Source organism: Apteryx rowi, unplaced genomic scaffold (assembly GCF_003343035.1).
Source record: "Apteryx rowi isolate R43461 unplaced genomic scaffold, aptRow1 scaffold_6, whole genome shotgun sequence".
NCBI classification, from domain to species: Eukaryota; Metazoa; Chordata; class Aves; order Apterygiformes; family Apterygidae; genus Apteryx; species Apteryx rowi.
The window spans coordinates 6,391,939-6,410,607 of record NW_020450871.1 but is presented as its reverse complement, the minus strand read 5'-3'; the positions used below and the strand labels follow the sequence as shown (position 1 = coordinate 6,410,607).

The following is an 18,669-nucleotide window of genomic DNA, read 5'->3' as shown; positions in this document are numbered from 1 at the left end:
GAGGGGGGAAAAAAAAATCACTAATCCAAAATACAACACCCTTACTCTTCACACACTGCGTTAAGCAACACATGAGCAAGAAGACATCCTTAAAATAAAGTCTTCACAGTAGATGAAAACATGAAAAACAATTTCTAATACAAAGTGTCACTTGGAAAAAAAAAAACATATTCATTGTAAAGCCAGAATATGGAATTTTTGCAGCAGTTACACTTTAATCTTAATGTTCACACTGGGTGATTGTAGCAGTTGTTTATCTTTTTAGCTTATGTTGACTGTTCTTAGGAACAGAAGAATAGATGAATTTGTTCAAGGCAGAACCAAAAACAGAATTCTTGATCAATAGAGTACTGCCCTACAGACAAATATTAGCAGCTACTAACAAAATCATTTAAAACAAGCTTTGAAAATATTAAATAGCTATGTTAGAATTAATAAAAAGTATTATTAACTGCATAACCTACTTGAAATGTACCTAGATTTTGTTTTCTTTAGAGGAGATCACTCTGGAAACATTTCAGAAGTCACTCTAGTAAGACTTTCTTAGGCATCTGGGAATGGACAAAGTGCTTAATTATATGACTCATTTATCTCTTGTTGTCCCATTTTGCATTCAGGGTAGGTCTAATAACCTAATGTCTTAGAGATGAAACCGCACAGTTATTTACATTAAACAAGAGAATGAGAGGCTGAGTCAAAGCTACACATGAAGACGATATAGTTCAAGTATGTTATTAGATCCCTTTTCTGTCAAGATGATCTCTTTTTTTCCTAAGTTACCCTTTTCCTGAAAAAAGGCATTTATGACAAAGGAAAGTTAGAAAACAAAGTCCTTTGAAACCATTAACCCCTGAAAAGTAAATAGCAAGTTGCAAAGGAATACAGTATAACAAATATGATTGAAAAAGATGTCTGTTAAGCCTCAAATGCATTATCATTCTCTCATAGAAAGGATTTATTGCAGAAGGAGGATTTAATTGTGCAGCAGATACCTTGAAGAAGGCAAAGAGCCTGAATTTAGCCTTAATGGAATATAATATGAGAAGGAAAGATAAAGAAATGTAAGTTTACAAACTCTAACTGTACTTTGCTTCTAATACAACTCACCCAGAATGCTTTAAAAATCTGTAGAATTAATACTAACATGCACATAAATCAATAGGACTAGGTCAAGTCTGCCTTTCCTTACTGCATGAATGAACATGAAATAGGAAGCAAGGAGTAAATCTCTCTATAGCTCATTTTATAAAATGCCATTGACACATGACCATTCAATGCCATTTTATGAAGGTGACTGCAGAAGGTGAAGGGGGGAAAAAAGGGAATAAAACCTACAGTAGAGAAAAGGAGAAGAGACTTCAGAATAAAGTATTTGATGTCCGTTATGGATACTAGAACAAAGTAACATGAAGCAGCACTTCAAAATTGTTATGTTTTGCTAGAACAGCAAAAAATGCCTACATAAAACAAAGCCACAAGCAAAGGGAACTTCACATTTTAAAATGGATTATCAGATCAATTTTTATCAGGGAAAAAAAAAAGTAAATAAACTTCTCACTAAAGCTATGAACAACAGAAACATTTCTGTGACTTAACCAAAGTAGTTAATTCATTTAAAACAGATTAAACGTGGGATAGAGGAAATGAACAAAACCTCCACTACACAGTGACAGAAATCTGTATATTTATGCACAAGGCCAGTGCAATAAAACCCCAAAGTGCTATTGATTATAAACTATTAGCAATGAAATTGAACATTCTGCTCTTATTGGACATGTAAAAGTGTAAAATCTAAAAACCAGCCCTCACTTTGTGAAAACTTGTGTACCTGCTTAACTCTGCACATGGGCAGGAGCTGCCATGAAGTCAAAGGACCTATTGCACAGTATTATACAGTTACAAATCCTTTTAATTTCAGTATGTTACCATTATATTTTAAAGATGTATGGCCTTGGCAGCATATAGCATAAAGTAACAAGATTGTGTTTAGGGTAATCAAAGAGTGACTGTTTATATGGAAAAGGGAAAGCAGTGAAAGCACTTGAAATAAATACAATTGAAAAAAAATTGGAAACTGAACAACAGACTTGATGGTTAAATAGATTTTTCCTATTTAATAAACCATTAGAAAGCTATTTTATTTTCCACACAGTCATAAGAGCTGTAAAGCAACTGGAAGCCCAAAACCTAATTTGTACCTGTACCATCTCTTGTACCCTTGGGAAACCCAACTCGATGGAGGTAATGGACTCTACATCTGCCCTGCTGTAAACTGAATACTGTGCTTATCCCAAAGAAGTGCACCAAAAAGGCCGTTGAAATTCTTGTCACAGGCACTTCAGTGTGCCAGAATAATTCTTTGGAAGGCGTCTTCCAATTTGTCGGTCTCATCACCACTGAGATGCACTCCTTAGGGGAATAAGCATACGCTCCGTGCTGAGTGCAGAATCAGGATGAACTCCTGACAGATCAGCATTTTCCCCCCATTTACGAAACACAAATGCAATAAATTTAAGAAAACATTTTCCAAAGTCAGGTCCTGAGTCCAGTAACTACTATATCTGAAGTTAATGCTAAGTTAATACCATCTTAGTTAATACTAAGCCAGGCACAGAACAGCCTTACTTCTCATTTCATGCAGAGCAAATTCATACCAAAAAAACAGAAAAAAGTCTTCTTAACAGCCTGTGTTGTCAGAGTTGTTTAAATTAGGCTCCCACACAAAATAAACTGCAGCAATTATTCATTTAAAATAGAAATAGCCTCATGCTTTCAGCATCCCTGTACCTATATAGGCATTTTATATGAAGTTGCTTTCAAAGCATCCTTTTTCTTCCAGAGTTAGCTCAAGTTACACAACCCACAGTGTTTCAGGTAATTATTTGAAACTGGTTCAACACCCAGGGTTAAGAAGTTTCTATTTCTCCATAGTTCAGTTTCATTACTCTTTTTTTCATAAGTTACATTACTTCCAAATACTTAAAACCTTTTAAAATATTTTAAAGTCTTACAGATACAGAAGAGAGAAACTTCCAGAGTACATAAGACCCCAGAAGCTGCATAAGTCTAAGTATCTGGGCTCCATATCCAGACCAACCCATTAAGCAACAAACAGGGTTGCACAGGACGCTTGCTAAGTTTGTGAGCTGGGCACCAAGAGCCTTAGGTGGTGACGAACCTTCTCACAGGGCTGCATTTTTGACTCAGGTGAATGAAACGCCTCTACTATTTTAAACAGAGTAAAATTATTAGCTTCCATTATTTTGAAATTGTGTGACTTTTTTTTTGTTAATGTTTTCAGCAAAGATCAATCTGCTAGTCTAATTCCCCTTTCTCTCCTCCCCAACTATGTTTTTATCTCTCAATCAAAAAAGAAAAGTTTCAGTGGGTTTCTTACTGAAGAGTGACTGCTTTAAAGAACTGCTATAAACTCCATTTTTTAAAAAAAGTTAGAGATTGGAATTGTTTTTAAAGCTACTGTGATGCTGAACAGATGTTAATTAACATGAAATATTCATCTTTTTTCAAATGATTGGTAAGCATAGTAACTAAATTTTAATGTTAAAAAAGGAAAGGAAAAGCATATGCCGCATAAATAATGAATGAAAAATGGCAAACTTGTTTTTCCACCTGCTACTCCAGTTACTAATATCTTTAAAGACTGCTACAGGCTTTTTTTTTTTTTTTTTTACCCAAACATATAAAAAACACACTATATTAAGATAAGTATGTCAGATTGATCTTTCATAAGGCCTTGAAAGCCTTATATTCAATGGCTTTTCATACTTGAGCTGCAGTCTGGTTAAACAAATAAGTGACTTGTAATCCTCACACAAGTCAGGCACAAAAAAAATAAAAGTTACAACACAACCACAAGCCTGAACTCGTCTGTATGAGGCCCTGCTGTTTTTAGGCAGATTAGTTGGGGAAGATCACACAACAGGGCTAATCTCTCTCTCTCTCTCTTTTTTTTTTTTAAACAGCACTGGAACAAGCAAATTATATTAAACAGCCGAAACTGAAGTTCTTTACGAGTTTCCAGTACTAACAAAATAAAGAGGAAAATATTTAAGTTGTAGTTGTAGGTGATACGTAAAAAAAAAAAAAAAAAAAAAAAATCAATGAAATGTGAGCATATTACTGCAATTTTTACTGTAGGTCCTTGAACTGCTGTTGAGTTTCCCAGTCTCAACCCAAATTGAACCTAGAGTTTTGATAAAACTCTTTTTCCTCAGAATTTCAAGACAAATGTATTTGTTTCTCAGGAATGCTAATGACATCTACAACTGATACTGGGTTTTTATTTATTTATATTTTGTACTGTATGTACAAAACGTAGCTAGACCCTTGGTTAAAGAATCTACAAACTAGTTACACATACGATGGCATTTTCTTCACGATGATGTCATTTACTTTCCAGTTGCCATCTATTTCTCCCATTGACAAGACGAGTTTCAGTATTATACAATGAACAAATTAAGATAGCACATTTTATCTACACACGCTCACAAGCTTATTTCTTTGTCTGCCAACAGACATACCCATGGAAAAAAAGAAGAGGGGGGAAAAGAAAAAAAAGCAAAGCACAGCAAAGCCATGGCTGCTAAGGATCGGCTGAGCAGAACGGCCTCCTGCCTGTTGTACTTGCATACTAGCCCCGAGGTCTCGCGCTCGTCCCGCGTTCGGTGAGTTCGGAGGGCGGCAGGGGAACAGGCGCCCCAGCACGAAGCTTCTCGCACGCTGGCACCGGCCTTCTCCAGGCCCCCGCTACCGCACTGGGGAAGAGGCTGCGCGCGCACGCAGGCGGAGGAGCGCAGGGCAGCCTTTCCAGGGTTTCGGTTGCAAAGGTGACGTCTTTGCTACCTGCGAAGCTAATGTGCAATTCAACCGTTCCAATACAGAGAGCAAACCCACGAGAAGGCCCTCCGTGGCATTTTCACCCTTTTCTCAGGCCTCGGAGGCACAGCATGAAGGTATCAAGCAAGTGCGCACCTCCTGCGGGTGTCTGAATATCTCCTCTTCCCCTCGAGGGCGCGGGGCCACGTGTATCGGTACAGACGTTCTGCGCGAACCCCTCCCGGGCCGTCGCAGGCTCGCGCGCGGCTCTCGCCCCTCGCCAGGTAAGGCATCACGAGGCACATGGCTGCCAACGTGCCTGCACGACTGCACGTTAGCCACCCCAACAAATCCAGGGCAACAGGCTGCAGGACTGCTACACCTCTTCTTTTTCACTGGCTAAAGCCGAGAGATCTGCTTTAGCATACAGGTTGCTGCTAAGAAAAGTCCCTGAAACTGATTGAGGCACATGACTCATGATCTAGAGATTATCTGGAAATCAAACTGAAAAATAACTGGAAAAGTCTTATCAACGTCTGTCTCCTTTTCTTCCCCGGTGCTCCTACTCCTCTGCAACACCAGCGCTCCCCGAGATCGTTCATAGAAAACTTGGTGTATTTCTGTTTTCTCTTCCTCCCTTCGGCCATTTCCAGAGCCATAAAGTTTACACCTTACACTGAAAAACCTTCATAATGGAAGGTATACCAACATGAGTGCATGCAGAGCAAGCTTTTTTGTTGGTAATCTTACAAGAACAAGCTGCGACATCTACTTTTAAGCACGTACATTCCTTCCTGTTTAATAACAAGCCCTGCTTCCCACCTCTTGCTCACTCCTTCACTTGGCAGGATCATTTCTGTTTTATATTGTGGGAGGGAAGGATTATATAACTCGAAAAAGAATAAAGTCTTAAACTAATGATTGTCCTGCTTCGTTGTACGGTGCCATCTGATCTGCTGTTCTCCCTCATGGTCCAGGATGTGTTTTGTGGCAACCTTCCTCCCTGGTTATCTATTGCTCTGTGATGCTTTTTTGTGTTATTTATGGTTCTGGATAGCAACAGGGTAACGGGTTTCTCTTGACTTTTTTCTCCCCCCCCCCCCATTTATTAATAGTACAGTGCCAGGTTTTCTCCACTGCTTTTGAACACCAACTTGTAGAAGATTTTGCCAGGCCGTCGGCAGGGCTTGTCGATGAGCGCTGTATGTAGGCTTATTTCAGCATTTTATCTCAATGTGAATGTTTACCACAGCCTCTACCCTCTATTAAAATACCATGTGATCCAGGTGACAAGATCTGCCCAGATTTGTTTCCCACATGTTCTTCCTTTAACAAACAGGGTCACAGCTCCTTTAGGCAGCCAAACTTTAAGTTACATGCATAAAGCTCTAAGCACCTGACAGACACCCACAGAGCAATCTGTAATATATAGTGCCTGAATAGTTAATTTGATTTATAAATCAGGGAATACAAACAGCTTCCAGAAGCTCTGCAATTGATGCCTAGGCCAGCTACTAGATATGGTGTTAAGTTGTTCATGTTTAAGAATCTAAGCCTATAGTTTTTTTTTTTTCTTTCTTCCAACAGACTTTCATCATATGTTTATATTCAGAACACTGAACATGAAAAGTCACAGTACTGATTCCAGAGGAAAAAAAAAGTTGATAGGATTGTTTGGTTTGCTTTAAATTTATAAATGACCTTGAAGAGTAGAGCTACCAATAGGAGGAAGTTTCCACTAATCCAATTACTGTTTTCATCAGGAGAAAATTATCTAAAAGGCTGCCTCTTCTCCTTCTAGCTTTCTTATGGCAGACTGGAGGGCTATATAACACAGAAACAGGACGCTACTGCAAAACTTAAAGATACAGAGGTTCACTTCTGAAAAACAGAAAAATACTTTGCATTTCATTTCCAAGACAGCTTTCTATGTACTTTCCTTGTTATCAGAAAAAAAATTCAGTGGCTTCTTCCAATTCAATTTCATTATAATTAAAGCTCCGTAAGAAAAGCTGGCCTGATATACTAAGTGCTTCAACTGCAGCATCTAAGCTAGTTTCCCAGAAGTTTCCCCAGATGAGGTGCTGAAGGGGTGCTGCAGCTGCTGGCTCACTTCCCTTGCCTTTCTGTCCAACACAACCTGTTCCAAGAGCCAAACATTTATACTATAGAAGAGAGAACATGTGCTGCAGTACACGGAGATAGGACAAGGTGACAGATCTCTTTTCTTTAGATTAAATGCGCCAGTGAAGGAAAGGGTGCTAGGTGTCATCTTTCTAAGACAAGTGAAATTGGATTCCAGCTGGAAGAGTCAATTTATCTGCTAAAGTAAGCCAGCAACCCCCCCCCTTTTATTAACTGAAGTGCAACTAGCTAGATTTATCCCAAATGATGTAATTTTTCCTTTTTCTGCTTGGTTTTCTCAGTAGTGAGATTGACACTTAAGTGCTGTATTATAGAGGCAGAAAGAGATAGTTACTCCTAGCTTTTAAGAGTACAGGCTCAAATGGCTCTTTTGCTTATTAATCAGGAAGGAAAAAACACAGCTTTGAATGACAAATACTTGCAAGACCATGTTTTAGGGAGACAGGATAAGAAGATACTGCCTTACATTACAGTCTGATTAGAAATTTTTCAGCATGAAAATACATTCTTTTTAGCAAAATAAAAATATTCCCTTTTTATCTCCAAAAATTGTTCTGTATAAGTTGACCTCTTTAAGCTCAGTTTCTCATAAAGAAAATCTCCTATTTCTGTAAATAAAAAGGAGGAGGGAAAGAAAAGTCCACTGGGTTCCTATCTGTTGCACATGTAAATTGAAACAGTTATCACTTAAAAAACAAACAGTACTGTTTATAAATTTAGCTTTACACTACTAAATTAACATTAAATTTACATTATTATCAAATTGTTAATGTTCTAGTTTGTTTTGAAAAAACTAGAAAATAGCTATCAGACTCTAAAGGTTCTCTATGACCCTGTCAGAAAGTGCTCTATCTTACTTACTTAAAGAGATTAATGAGAAATGCAAACTATTGGATAAATTGTAGGCCTAATTCATTAATCATTAGTCGATTCTCAATGAACCTATGGTTTGCCAACCAAGACTTTCAAAGGAATATGTAGTTACCCCGATAACTATATAGACATTTGGCTAACTGCAAATAAGTATAAAGGCTCTCAAAACAGGAAACATCCATATACAGAACCCTCCTGCCCCCAGTTATCCACATCCCAGCGTTACTATCTATCTATCTATCTATATATTTTAAGTCTAGGAGTTATAGCCCATCACTTCACAATGTAAATTTTGTACTTGAGTAGCATGACAACATTGCGGAGACCTTTAAAATTACAATACTTTTTCTGCAAATATGCATTACATAAATATGTTTGAACAGCTAAGGCAGTCGAGTCTTTCGTGCATGAGAAGAATACATGAATCGGAGTTCAGTGATCCTCCTTAAATTAGGAGCGCAACCCCCCAAATCTTGCAGATACTGCCCAGTAGGGATTTCACGTAGGTGCCATTAAACAGTTAGCCCCCAAACACCTCTCCCTATCTTGCAACGACCAGAACACAGAGCAATCTTTTAGCCAAATACTTGCTTCCATAAACTACCTGCAATGGTTTTTAACCACAAAACTACTCCTAATAAAAAAAATTGCGTTCTTCCAAGTTCTTTGGTTTCAGATTGCAGATGAGCAACAGCTTTTGTATACCTGTTTCCAGGTAAGTTTTAACAGAATGAGACTATGAAAATAATAAGTCTGTAACACAAAATAATTAAAACAAACAAACATCCCCCCCGCCCCAATCTTGAGTAGATTAAAAAAAAATATATATATATATAGTCTCTTCCAACTTTCCTTTTAACATGCTGAACTTCTGCAATTTAGTTTTACTGGTCAAGACCATGCCATGTAATATTTTCCTTACAATTTGTTTTTTGCAGGTTGTCAGACAAGGAATAGGTTACGCTTTCTTCCTGAGCAATACTAGGCTCTGTGTTCAGACCCACAGTATAGCTGTGGGTGACTCCTATAAATACGGTTGCCACACAACAAAGGGAGACTTTACACCCACAATATTATAAATGTGTTTAGCACCTGCCAGTTATCATAGCTACAAGAGGCGAGTTAGGGACATATGAGGAGCAAGTATTCAATGAATGTGCAGGAACTAACTTCCTGATTCCTTGAGCAATGAAGCGGGAAAGACAGATTAGATTATTGAAGAAGAGTGGTTATTAAAATTTTAAGCACTGAAAACCTATTAGACAAAAGCTCGTAATCCCATATTTTGGGCAAGACAAAAAAAGGTTAGCCACACACCATGAATAGTACTATTTTTAGCACTGTACCAGCAGGTTAGTATATATATGTGAAGTTATTTTTAGTGCATTATTGAAACCCAAGATTTTACAGTGCTGCTGTGGTATGTTGTAATTTGAATGGTATGAAATATTAACATTTTAAGATGTGCAGTTTCTTGTTTCCTTAGCTTTTCTTCTTTGTGCAATTTCCAAAAGGTGCCTAGTCCAAAGAAGGGATGCAGTAATCTTTTGTTTTAATTCTTATTCAAGCTACTGTAGTTTCTCCACAACTAAAAAAACTCCACAACTCCAAACCACAAAACCAATTCTTATGTTCTTCTGTTCCATGAAGACTCCATATAAAGACTGAAAGAAAGATATGGAAATTCCAGATTGCTGAATAACTTGAACTACGCAAATTCAGGTTATGCTCACAGCTAACTGAGGTGACTATAAGCTTAGAAATGTAGCCAAATCAAAAACTTGAAAGAAAGTTGATTTAAATCAACTTATCCCTTATTTATAAGAAATGTATTATGAATGCAATATATTCTTATACTTCCTCAACTTACTTATATTAAGTTATTTTATATTAAAATATTCCAGAGAGCTTTAACCTGACTTGAAAGACACAGGTATTTAGTACAAAAGCTCTGTATCGGCTGCAATACCCAGCCGATAAGTAAAAAAAGATTTATTTTTCATTATCTTATTTCCCTCTTCTGCTCCAATTTCATTCTACAGATGAAAGCTCTTTCCCTGCACTTTCTGACTATTTTACTTGATTCTGCCCTTTATGTATTTTACTCTTTCTGTCAAATATTTTCTTCCATATTTCTTTTCTATTCTTGTTTCTACTCTGCCTTGACAGTTGGCAAATTTCCAGCTGTATCCTTGACCATAAGCCCATTTTACTGTCCCATTACAGGAAGAATGTATACTACTGTTTCCTTATGAGAAGGAGAGATTGACTGACTGTGTTTTTGATTCAAATCTTTCCATCACACTTGGTGGTAAATATGCTCTAGGTCACCCAGCCGGTTTGGTTTGAGCTGTAAAATGACTCAGTGTAATGTTCCAGTAAAGATTCTCTATAGATTCTAAAGAAAATTGTGTTGTATCCATCTAAGCCCTGTAGTCCATTTATAATTAAGTACAGGAAGTTTGATGCAACACGACTGAATTTCAAATAACACATTATTTTTCCATCTGCCAAAACTACAGGTGAAGTTTCTACAGGGAAGACTCAAAACTTGGACTCCTGCCTCACTTCCCTGTTTAATCTTCAGAAGACTGATTTTAATACAAACTGTATCTGCAAAGATATACGTTGATATGCTCTCGGGATGGTGGTGAGGGTCAATCTTGTTCTAAAACTTCCTTTTCCAGCCAGAAGGTACTTAGGGTCTGATTGGTGAGATACCAACCCAGTGGAGGAGGCATCCACATTTTAGATGACTCAAGGATAATTAGCTGATAGGTAATTAGCTTTCCCTTCATTTCTGCTATAGATGACAGTGCCATCATCAGAAGTAGAGAAACAGCACTGTGGATTTCTGACTACAGTGAGCCTTGCTTTCCATATGCCAATTGTCCTGAGCATAGTTAAATGGGTAATCCATGGGGGGTTCTGTTTATTTTTAAACAGGTTAGTTTCAAGAGACAATACTTACTTTGTATGTTTCGACTGTTCACTACTCAGAGAAAAATGTTTAATTTTTTGGTTTTCAGAAGTGCTAAACACAAACTCCAGACTACACTACCTCAATTTGGGCTCAAATATTAAAGCACTCCAGAACCCTTAGAACTTGGTCATTGCTGGTTCACCTGATTCCTTGTGAACAGCCAGGATATTGTTTTAAATATTTAAAATATAATGATCTCCTCCTGACATCCGTGGGAATGTTGCCATTGATTTCAATTAATACAGGCTACAGGAAAAGGCTTTGGAATATAACTCGAAAGAAAAGCAAAAAAGTTAGGAGATATTCTGAACACCATATTTGGATACAAATAACGCGCAGATGTAAAGTTATGGGAATTGCTCCTCTCCCTGCTTCTTTGCTGGTCACCTTTAGACTGGTGCTCTTGTAAAGCAAACAAGTGTGGTAGCTCACTTAATCCTCCAGAGAATACAGCCTGCAACAGCAGTTCGCAGGCACTAACAAAACAACAGCTTAGCCGACTACCAGTGACCTCTCTTCTGGCGAGGGTGACAGAAGTAGCATGCATGACCGAGCTATTACTGGTCAATAATAAGTATTTTGCTAAATCTAAAGGCTGCTCTCACAGAAGAGAGTTCTGCAGGGGGCTGAGCCTGCAGGAACTGCCCCAGGGGAAAGAGGGTCCACAAAGGCCCAGACCCCGGCAGCATGTGGCCTGGCCTTTGCGGACCTGATACTGCCCAGCATGTGTGTTTTAATACTGTTAAATACAAGTAAGAGCTCTGCAGTAACTTAGACTTTTAACAAAAGACACCTGGGGTCCTAGTACATCATATATCTCTGCTAAATAGTTGAATATTGTAGCCTAGCTTCAGACCTGTTACGGCTTTTTTATTATTATTATTAAGAAAATGTGAATAATCTCTCACAGACTCCTGAAGATATTATAGTGCCTCTTCCAATGTTCAGTGACTTTCTGCATCTCAAAATTAAGTATTCTATCATAAAGTGTACTGGAAGAAATCCAGAGTTACCGTTATCATTAGGAAGAAAGATTTTTCTGCAGTAACAGTTTAAGTAGAAGATGAACAGGCTGCAGCGTTAGAAGCCTAATCCCAAAGGAGGCCAGGACATATGTTTTCTATATATATTATATATAGAGAAAAAAGTGAAGAAATCATAATTAGATGAAAAATATTTTTTCAATAGCAATTCTGCATTGCCCCCACTACTAGGGAAAAATAGTTATTTTCAGAATTCAGCTCTAGGCTATTTTCAAACAAACAGACAATATCCCACAGTCATACAAAGTTCAATAAACACGTTACTCCATGCATCTGACCAACTGCTTGATTAGAATAATATTACAAAAGTCTTAATTATGCTTTTGTTGTTTTATGAAACTGTGAATGGTTAACACATTCTCAAACTTTCTCATACTTTTCTTGTATAGTTTGAAACCAGCAACTCTGTTTTGTATAAACAGCTTGCAAAGCAAATAAAGAAAGCAACTACATGAGGACTGTTTGCTTTTTACTGTTTGCTGTTCTGCCGCTCCCAGCTTTGAACACAGAATGTTAACAGTCACACAAAAGTGGTTTCAGAACAAATCGTAAAAAATGCACGCAGGCGCAAAGAAACCGGTATTCACCATTCAAGGACAGTCTTTCCCTCACTTCTCCTTCAACCGAATCACTAAAAAAAATTACTAAAAGTATTCCTTTCAATCACCTAAGTTCATGTACTACAGCAAATTAAAGTTACAGGAGAAGATACCTGATGCATCACTGTAAGAGTCCTCCAGTGCCTGTAATCAAAAGTACAGATCCAAGACACTATATCAAGTTCTTATTTTTGTCAAAAAGCAGACTAAGGCTTTGAACAAGTGTTTCCTCTTTACAATATAGTTCCTGTTTCTTTGTTTTGTAGAGATGTTATAATCTTTTGTCAGAAACATTACAAATGCTTCCATGACAATGTCATTTTTGGAGATGCAGCACTATCATTTCAGTGCTAGCCAAAGGAGTATCAAGCATAGTGCTGAAGACGCTCTTTCAAAAATTCAGCTATTACTTTCAGGGAAGTACAGAACTTGGATTAATTTTACATTCCTGCAAACGTACTACGTCTTTGACTCTATTGTTCATCTTCCAAAAGTTCAACTACAAAGTAAAGTATGTGAGAAATTTTAGTGATATTCTTGGTCAAAATATTGAGGTAAACTCTTCACAGTGAAACTCATCCAGAAAACTGATTTAGTCTAGGAACTGCTATTATACATTAGCACTCCTAAAACCAACATTTTGTTCCTGAAATCTTTAAACATTCATCTTTATACCAAATCAAACTACACATTTTCCTGTACTTATTTAATATAGAATAATGTGATCTTCAAAAAAACCAAGCTTGTGAATGCATAAGAATAGCAGAAATATGTTTATAAAGGTGAAAAATGTAAAATATGTTGTAAATGAAAACATTAATGGCCTAAGAAATAATATATTTTAAAGAGATCTAATCCCTTCCATCTATGCAATATTTAGAGTAACATGCCCTTTTGCCAATCCTTTTCTAGTTCACATTAGTTCTGTGAAATGCCAGCTGGAAACAAAAATGAAGTGTATGCTTTGAATTTAATAAATTGAGATTTCACTTACCTAATTCTTTAGAAACTGGAGAATCAGCTGATATATCTCCGATCTTTGCAAGGCTATCATAATATGCTCTTCCAGCCACTATCATAGCTTATAGAGAGGAAGAGAGAGGGGGGAAGAAAAAAAAAAAAGAAAAAAGAAAGAAAGTTAAATTAAAGGTTATCAAAGGCTTTTCCATTTCCAGTAATCTATGATCCCAAGAAGTTTTGGAGTCTGGGACAGATTGTAAGAGAGAGGTGTATGGCAATAAGGGAACCCTGCTATCACAGCAAATCACACAAACTCCTGAGCTTCCTAGTAAATTCTGGAACCAGGTGACTGAAAGACAGGACAGCAGAATATATTAACAAATCTGCAGCCTGCCATTGAGTTCCAACTTTCAAGTATATCCAAGAGCAATCAACATCTGTGGTAAGTATAGTGCCAGTGATAAGCCATTGGTCAGGACATAACAAAATTTCCTCAATACAGATGAGCTGTGTTGGAAAAAAGCAAAATGTAACCCCAAATTTCCTAGGAATCCCTAGGTATCTGCCCCATATTCCCAAAGTTAAAGGTCTTCCAGCCAGAAACTTTAAGTTTTCGCTACTGAGAACCGGCTATTGTCCGTGAGAAAATGAACCTACAGTTCCAACAAGGAGACACGAAGTCCTTCAAAAGTAAACCATCATTTACTGTTAAAGTAAGCTGTAATAGAGTAACTCCCATCACAAAATGATGACAAGTGTGGCAGGTATGATATATGGAAAAAAAAAAAGTAAAATGTGAAAGGTTCAAAATATCTGATACAGCCACTCCTAGCAATTACCATTATGGATAACACTGTGCAATTACCATATACTGCAATGACAAATATGATTCCTTGTCAGGGACAGTGAGACAGTCAGAGCCAAGGAAATGCCAGGATCCTATAGGATCCTCTCTGATTTTTCTACTTCAAGGAAACTTCAGAATCCTTAAATGGTAAGACTTTAAAGACTAAGTCTTTGAAATATGATCTTCGGGTTATAAAGGCTTATGATAGATAACCAGATTTGGCATTCTTCTCATAGTTTTCAACCGGCACTATTAATGTTTCTCAGATTATTATAAATTACATTGTGCAGCAGCTTAAGCGTTGGTAGAGTTCTAGTTTCTGGGATAGATGTGAAAAATTAGCATTAATATACATAATTTCTGCATTGATTTATTTTGACTCTTCAGGGAAATGCCTACCCTTCTCTTTGTTGCTAAACTCAGAATAGCAGGGAAAGCTGCATCGCAAGTGTTTGAAGCAATAAAACCTTAGTCAGCAGGTGCATGCACAATTTAAGAAGAATCCTGAAGGTTTCACATTCCCAACCAGACAGTCCCTAGTTAACCCTTGGACACTTATCTTTCTTTTCAGGGCAATCTTTTCTTTTTTCCCCCCTCCTTTCCCACAATTTTATTGTCTATAGTTCAATTCCAGCTTTACAGGCAACATGAAGCATTTAATATATATCACTAAGGTTTCATTATTCTCAGTTAATCATTTCCTGGTTATATCTGATTTAAACAGTGAAGCCAGTTTTACTGGAATGAACATGGAAACATCAAGATTCAAACTGCAGGGAGGCTACTAGTGAGCAACAGATACATATAGAGTAGTAGATCTGCACCATGCAGTGGATTCCTGACATCTTCAGGGTATCTAGAACTGATCTGCACACTGCAAAGATAAAGAAATTAGGAGGAAAAACTGGCAAGGTTTTACTGTAAAAGGCAATGAAAAATATTTTTTGAATTAAGTCTTTATTCATTTTTTGTTATAGTTAATTTCTCACCCCAAAGCGTAGCCAAAATGCAGTCCAAGCAGACTGTCACTCTTGACTTCAGAATATTCTTTTTTGGAGAAGATGGCGATTGCCAGCTATACCATTTTAGGTCTGTATTTTATAGTTTTTACTAGCAAAGGTGACACCTTTGGTTACCTAACAGTACATTCCCTGACAAGCCTGAAAAGATGGCTTCCGTCTTCCAAATGAAACCAAGATTCTTTTTGAGGTTTCAGGCCCTTTTGCACTACACAAGACTCATTTCTTTTTAAGCTACTTCTCATAGGTGCTTCATATTCAAGCTTCCTGAACAGGAGAACTGTATTGGCACCACTGATGGAGCAGTATGCTGCAGTCCTGTAGCGAAGGGTTTAAGCCATTCCATCTTTGCCTGTCTAACGCCTTCTCAGGCTAGCCCCATGCCAATCTTATCTTCCAATGTAGGCACACACACAAAAAATAAGGTGTGTGTGGGGGAGGGGCACGAGAAACTGTGTGACTTTTTCCTCTGCTTATGCAGTAAATGAAGAACTCCACCTGTAGAGTCCCTTAGGGGTACTGCGGCTGGTAAACCGTATTTCTGAAGGAAAGAAGTTGTGACCTTTTAACTTCAAAATGCATAAAGAATACGCTATAAATCTATCAGAAGCTTTTGTGAGTTTTATGTTCTTTGTCAGCCCATTCTGACTTGTTTGGAAAGCTGCAAAGTGTCTGACTGTTCAGCAACAGAATACTTACTCCTTGTTACAGATCTATTTACGCTGCTGAGCATTTATGGAGAACAGATTAACAATTTATGAAAGCCCAAAGATGACTTTAATGTAGTTTCTCATCAGTTGTTGCAATTAAACATTTATTCATGTGAAATTAAGCATTCATACTAGATTGCTGATGACGAACTGAAAAATGATAAAAAAAGACACAATATAACATATCAGTAGTAAAGTATGAATGAAACAGAACTCTCAAGAACTGGTATGAGATCTTTCAGTTAAATGTGGGAACACTTGTTATTACTTCTGGTACTACCTAAAATCTCTAAATTATATTCGCTAGTAAGTCAGGTTAGGTATTCCTGTGACTAAGTCAACATTTCCTTATTTTCATCTCCAGCGTGCTTTGGTTTTATCTTTTTCTCAAGCCTGATCTAAAATTTGCATGAAGAGATATTTCAATGTCTAATTGGCTATGTACTACTTCTGCAGTATCACATTTCTCAGAGTACTAGATTACGTGAGTCTGATGCTACAGACTGGAAATGAGGTAAAATTAGAGAGATTTTACTTTGCTTTAATACGGTATCAAGCAGCTCAACAGGTCTGCATAAGTGAAATGGAGCAAGCTTTAACAGGTCCTACAGTATAAGCTTTGGGAACTTAGAGCTCAGTCTTGAAAACCCATTTTTACATAAATAGTTTCTCTGAAGTCAATAATGGAAGTAAGCAACCACATTATAAAAAGTTTGAGAGATCAGGCCCTTAGATTCAAATTGATTCATTCTGATTTTGACTCCATTAAAAAGATACTATCAGATTTAGTATGGATTAAAAAAAAAAAAAATTTTAGAATCCACTCCTGCAACTCTTATTCATTAAAGTTGTTCTGTTCAAAGGATTACTTACCTGGGTTGTTACATGTGTATAGGTGAGCAGGGACAGATCCAAGAATGGGAAGTACCTTTGGGAGATACTTCCAGGAAAAAGAAAACATCTAATTTACATTACTGTTTGATTTTTCCATTTATATTATGTTTTTAATAGAGGTTATTTATACTTCAGTTTATTTTGCAGTAGCTCTATGCGTGTTTGGGATGCAGTTTCTGCCGGAGAGTGTCTGAACTCAGCCAAAAAAAAAAAGGAGGAGGTGTGCTTGTTTGTTTGTTTTTAATACACAACATGGAATTTAAGTTTATACCCAACCCTCACATATAATATGTACATTTAAATGAAAGTTAAACCTTTTTTCTAAAGTTTACATACAGAAGACTTACCATTAACAGCTTTTTCATAGTTTTTCCCCAGGTTTATTAAATTCCTCAGTCCTGGATTGAACTGTTCCATAACATTCTAGGGAATAGAAAATAAATTTGTGTTATAGTCAAGACAATTCAACAATGGATGAAAATCTTTGTCTGAATAACATTTAGATCCAGATTTATGTTTCATATGTACAGCATATGAAACCTAGTGGACTCAGTGGGAAGAGAAGGAAGGCAAAGGATGGAAGGAAAAGAAAATTGAGCATTTAAGATCAAAAAACAGAAAAGAAAGGTTTTTAGGGTAAACTTCTATTTCAGTTGGGGTTAAAGAGAAATCTGGCTGTTTATTATGCAAAAGGATGTCAAACGCGATCAGATTTTGATGGTGAAATAAGAGTGAGAAAAATACCTTTTCTCCACTGCTAATTATTTTATTAAAAAAAAATAAATCAGACAATAACAAGAACTTTCTGACAACTGTTCAGGATTTGGGCATTGCTAAAAAATTGCTGGAAAAATGAAAAAAAAGAAACTGAGCAGACACTTGCCTGGGGGCAGACTTAGCACTTGCTATTTAAATGCAACGGAGGAAACGGAAAGATCATCTTTTTTAAGCTGCAGATAGCATTTAGGGAGAGTAGTTCAGACATTTTTTAGTTTGAAAATGCTGTATTTTATTGTGCGAAGCTATAGTATTTCAGAAAGGAAAGTGAAAATTATTGGCCTCGTTTAAGTGGAAGGAGAAAAAAAATCCGCTGCAGCTGCTCTGGCTGTTACATCCACTTACTGGCTGAAGCAGCCAGAATTTGAAGTCCAGCAACGCCGAGCACGTCTGCCCTCGTATCCCGCAGATTCTAGCGGCTGAGCAAGTGGTAGCAATTGGGACTGGCAGTGCCGCAGAGCAAGAGAACAGCCACACCACGAAACAAAAAAAGTTTCAAGTCTTTGCAGAAAACAGAAAATAACTTAAGCCATGAGGTAGGAATCCAAATTTGAAGCTTCCCAAAGTTTGGGGAGGGGGGGGAAGGGGAGAGAAGGGGAGCGGGAAAAGCTTTGCCCACTCCAAAAAGAGAAGTCAGCATAAAATCTGAGCTGTCCCTACTGCATAGGAAAATTTCTGTTTTCCTCTTTCCATGCAAAGACAATAACTATGTTTTTTTCCAAACCAATATTCCAAAATTATTAGCATCTTATTATGAGCACCGGAAAAAAAAAAAGAAAAAAAAAAAAGCAGATATGCCGATATAAATGCAGAAGTTTTTTACTCCCGTGAATCACGCTCTTTAAGGTGTCTTGAATATGTGTAGTATAAATAGCGGTATTCCAAAATACTGAATGTTGCAATGAACTTTTGAGCAGCACCTCATAAGAATTCAATTTCTTTCTGAAAGATAACCCTGGGTTACTCTTGTTTGGCGGCTGGTC

The 18,669-nt window shown here is 37.2% G+C and overlaps 1 protein-coding gene and 1 long non-coding RNA gene across 2 annotated transcripts in view; one reads left to right on the top strand and one right to left on the bottom strand.

Moving 5' to 3' along the window:
* Positions 1–17,326, bottom strand: part of BAIAP2L1 (BAI1 associated protein 2 like 1) — a 34,628-nt gene extending 17,302 nt beyond the window's left edge. Inside the window, exons 1-2 of the mRNA XM_026083100.1 lie at positions 17,257–17,326; positions 13,474–13,560 (exon numbers count right to left, since the gene is read on the bottom strand). Coding sequence (XP_025938885.1) covers positions 13,474–13,560; positions 17,257–17,326 — 157 coding nt within the window. The remainder of the gene's footprint in view (positions 1–13,473; positions 13,561–17,256) is intronic.
* LOC112974416 lies at positions 993–5,011 on the top strand. Its single transcript, XR_003256265.1, has 3 exons — positions 993–1,061; positions 4,536–4,685; positions 4,952–5,011. It is a non-coding gene; the product is annotated as an uncharacterized LOC112974416 (long non-coding RNA).
* Positions 17,327–18,669: the final 1,343 nt, after the last annotated feature.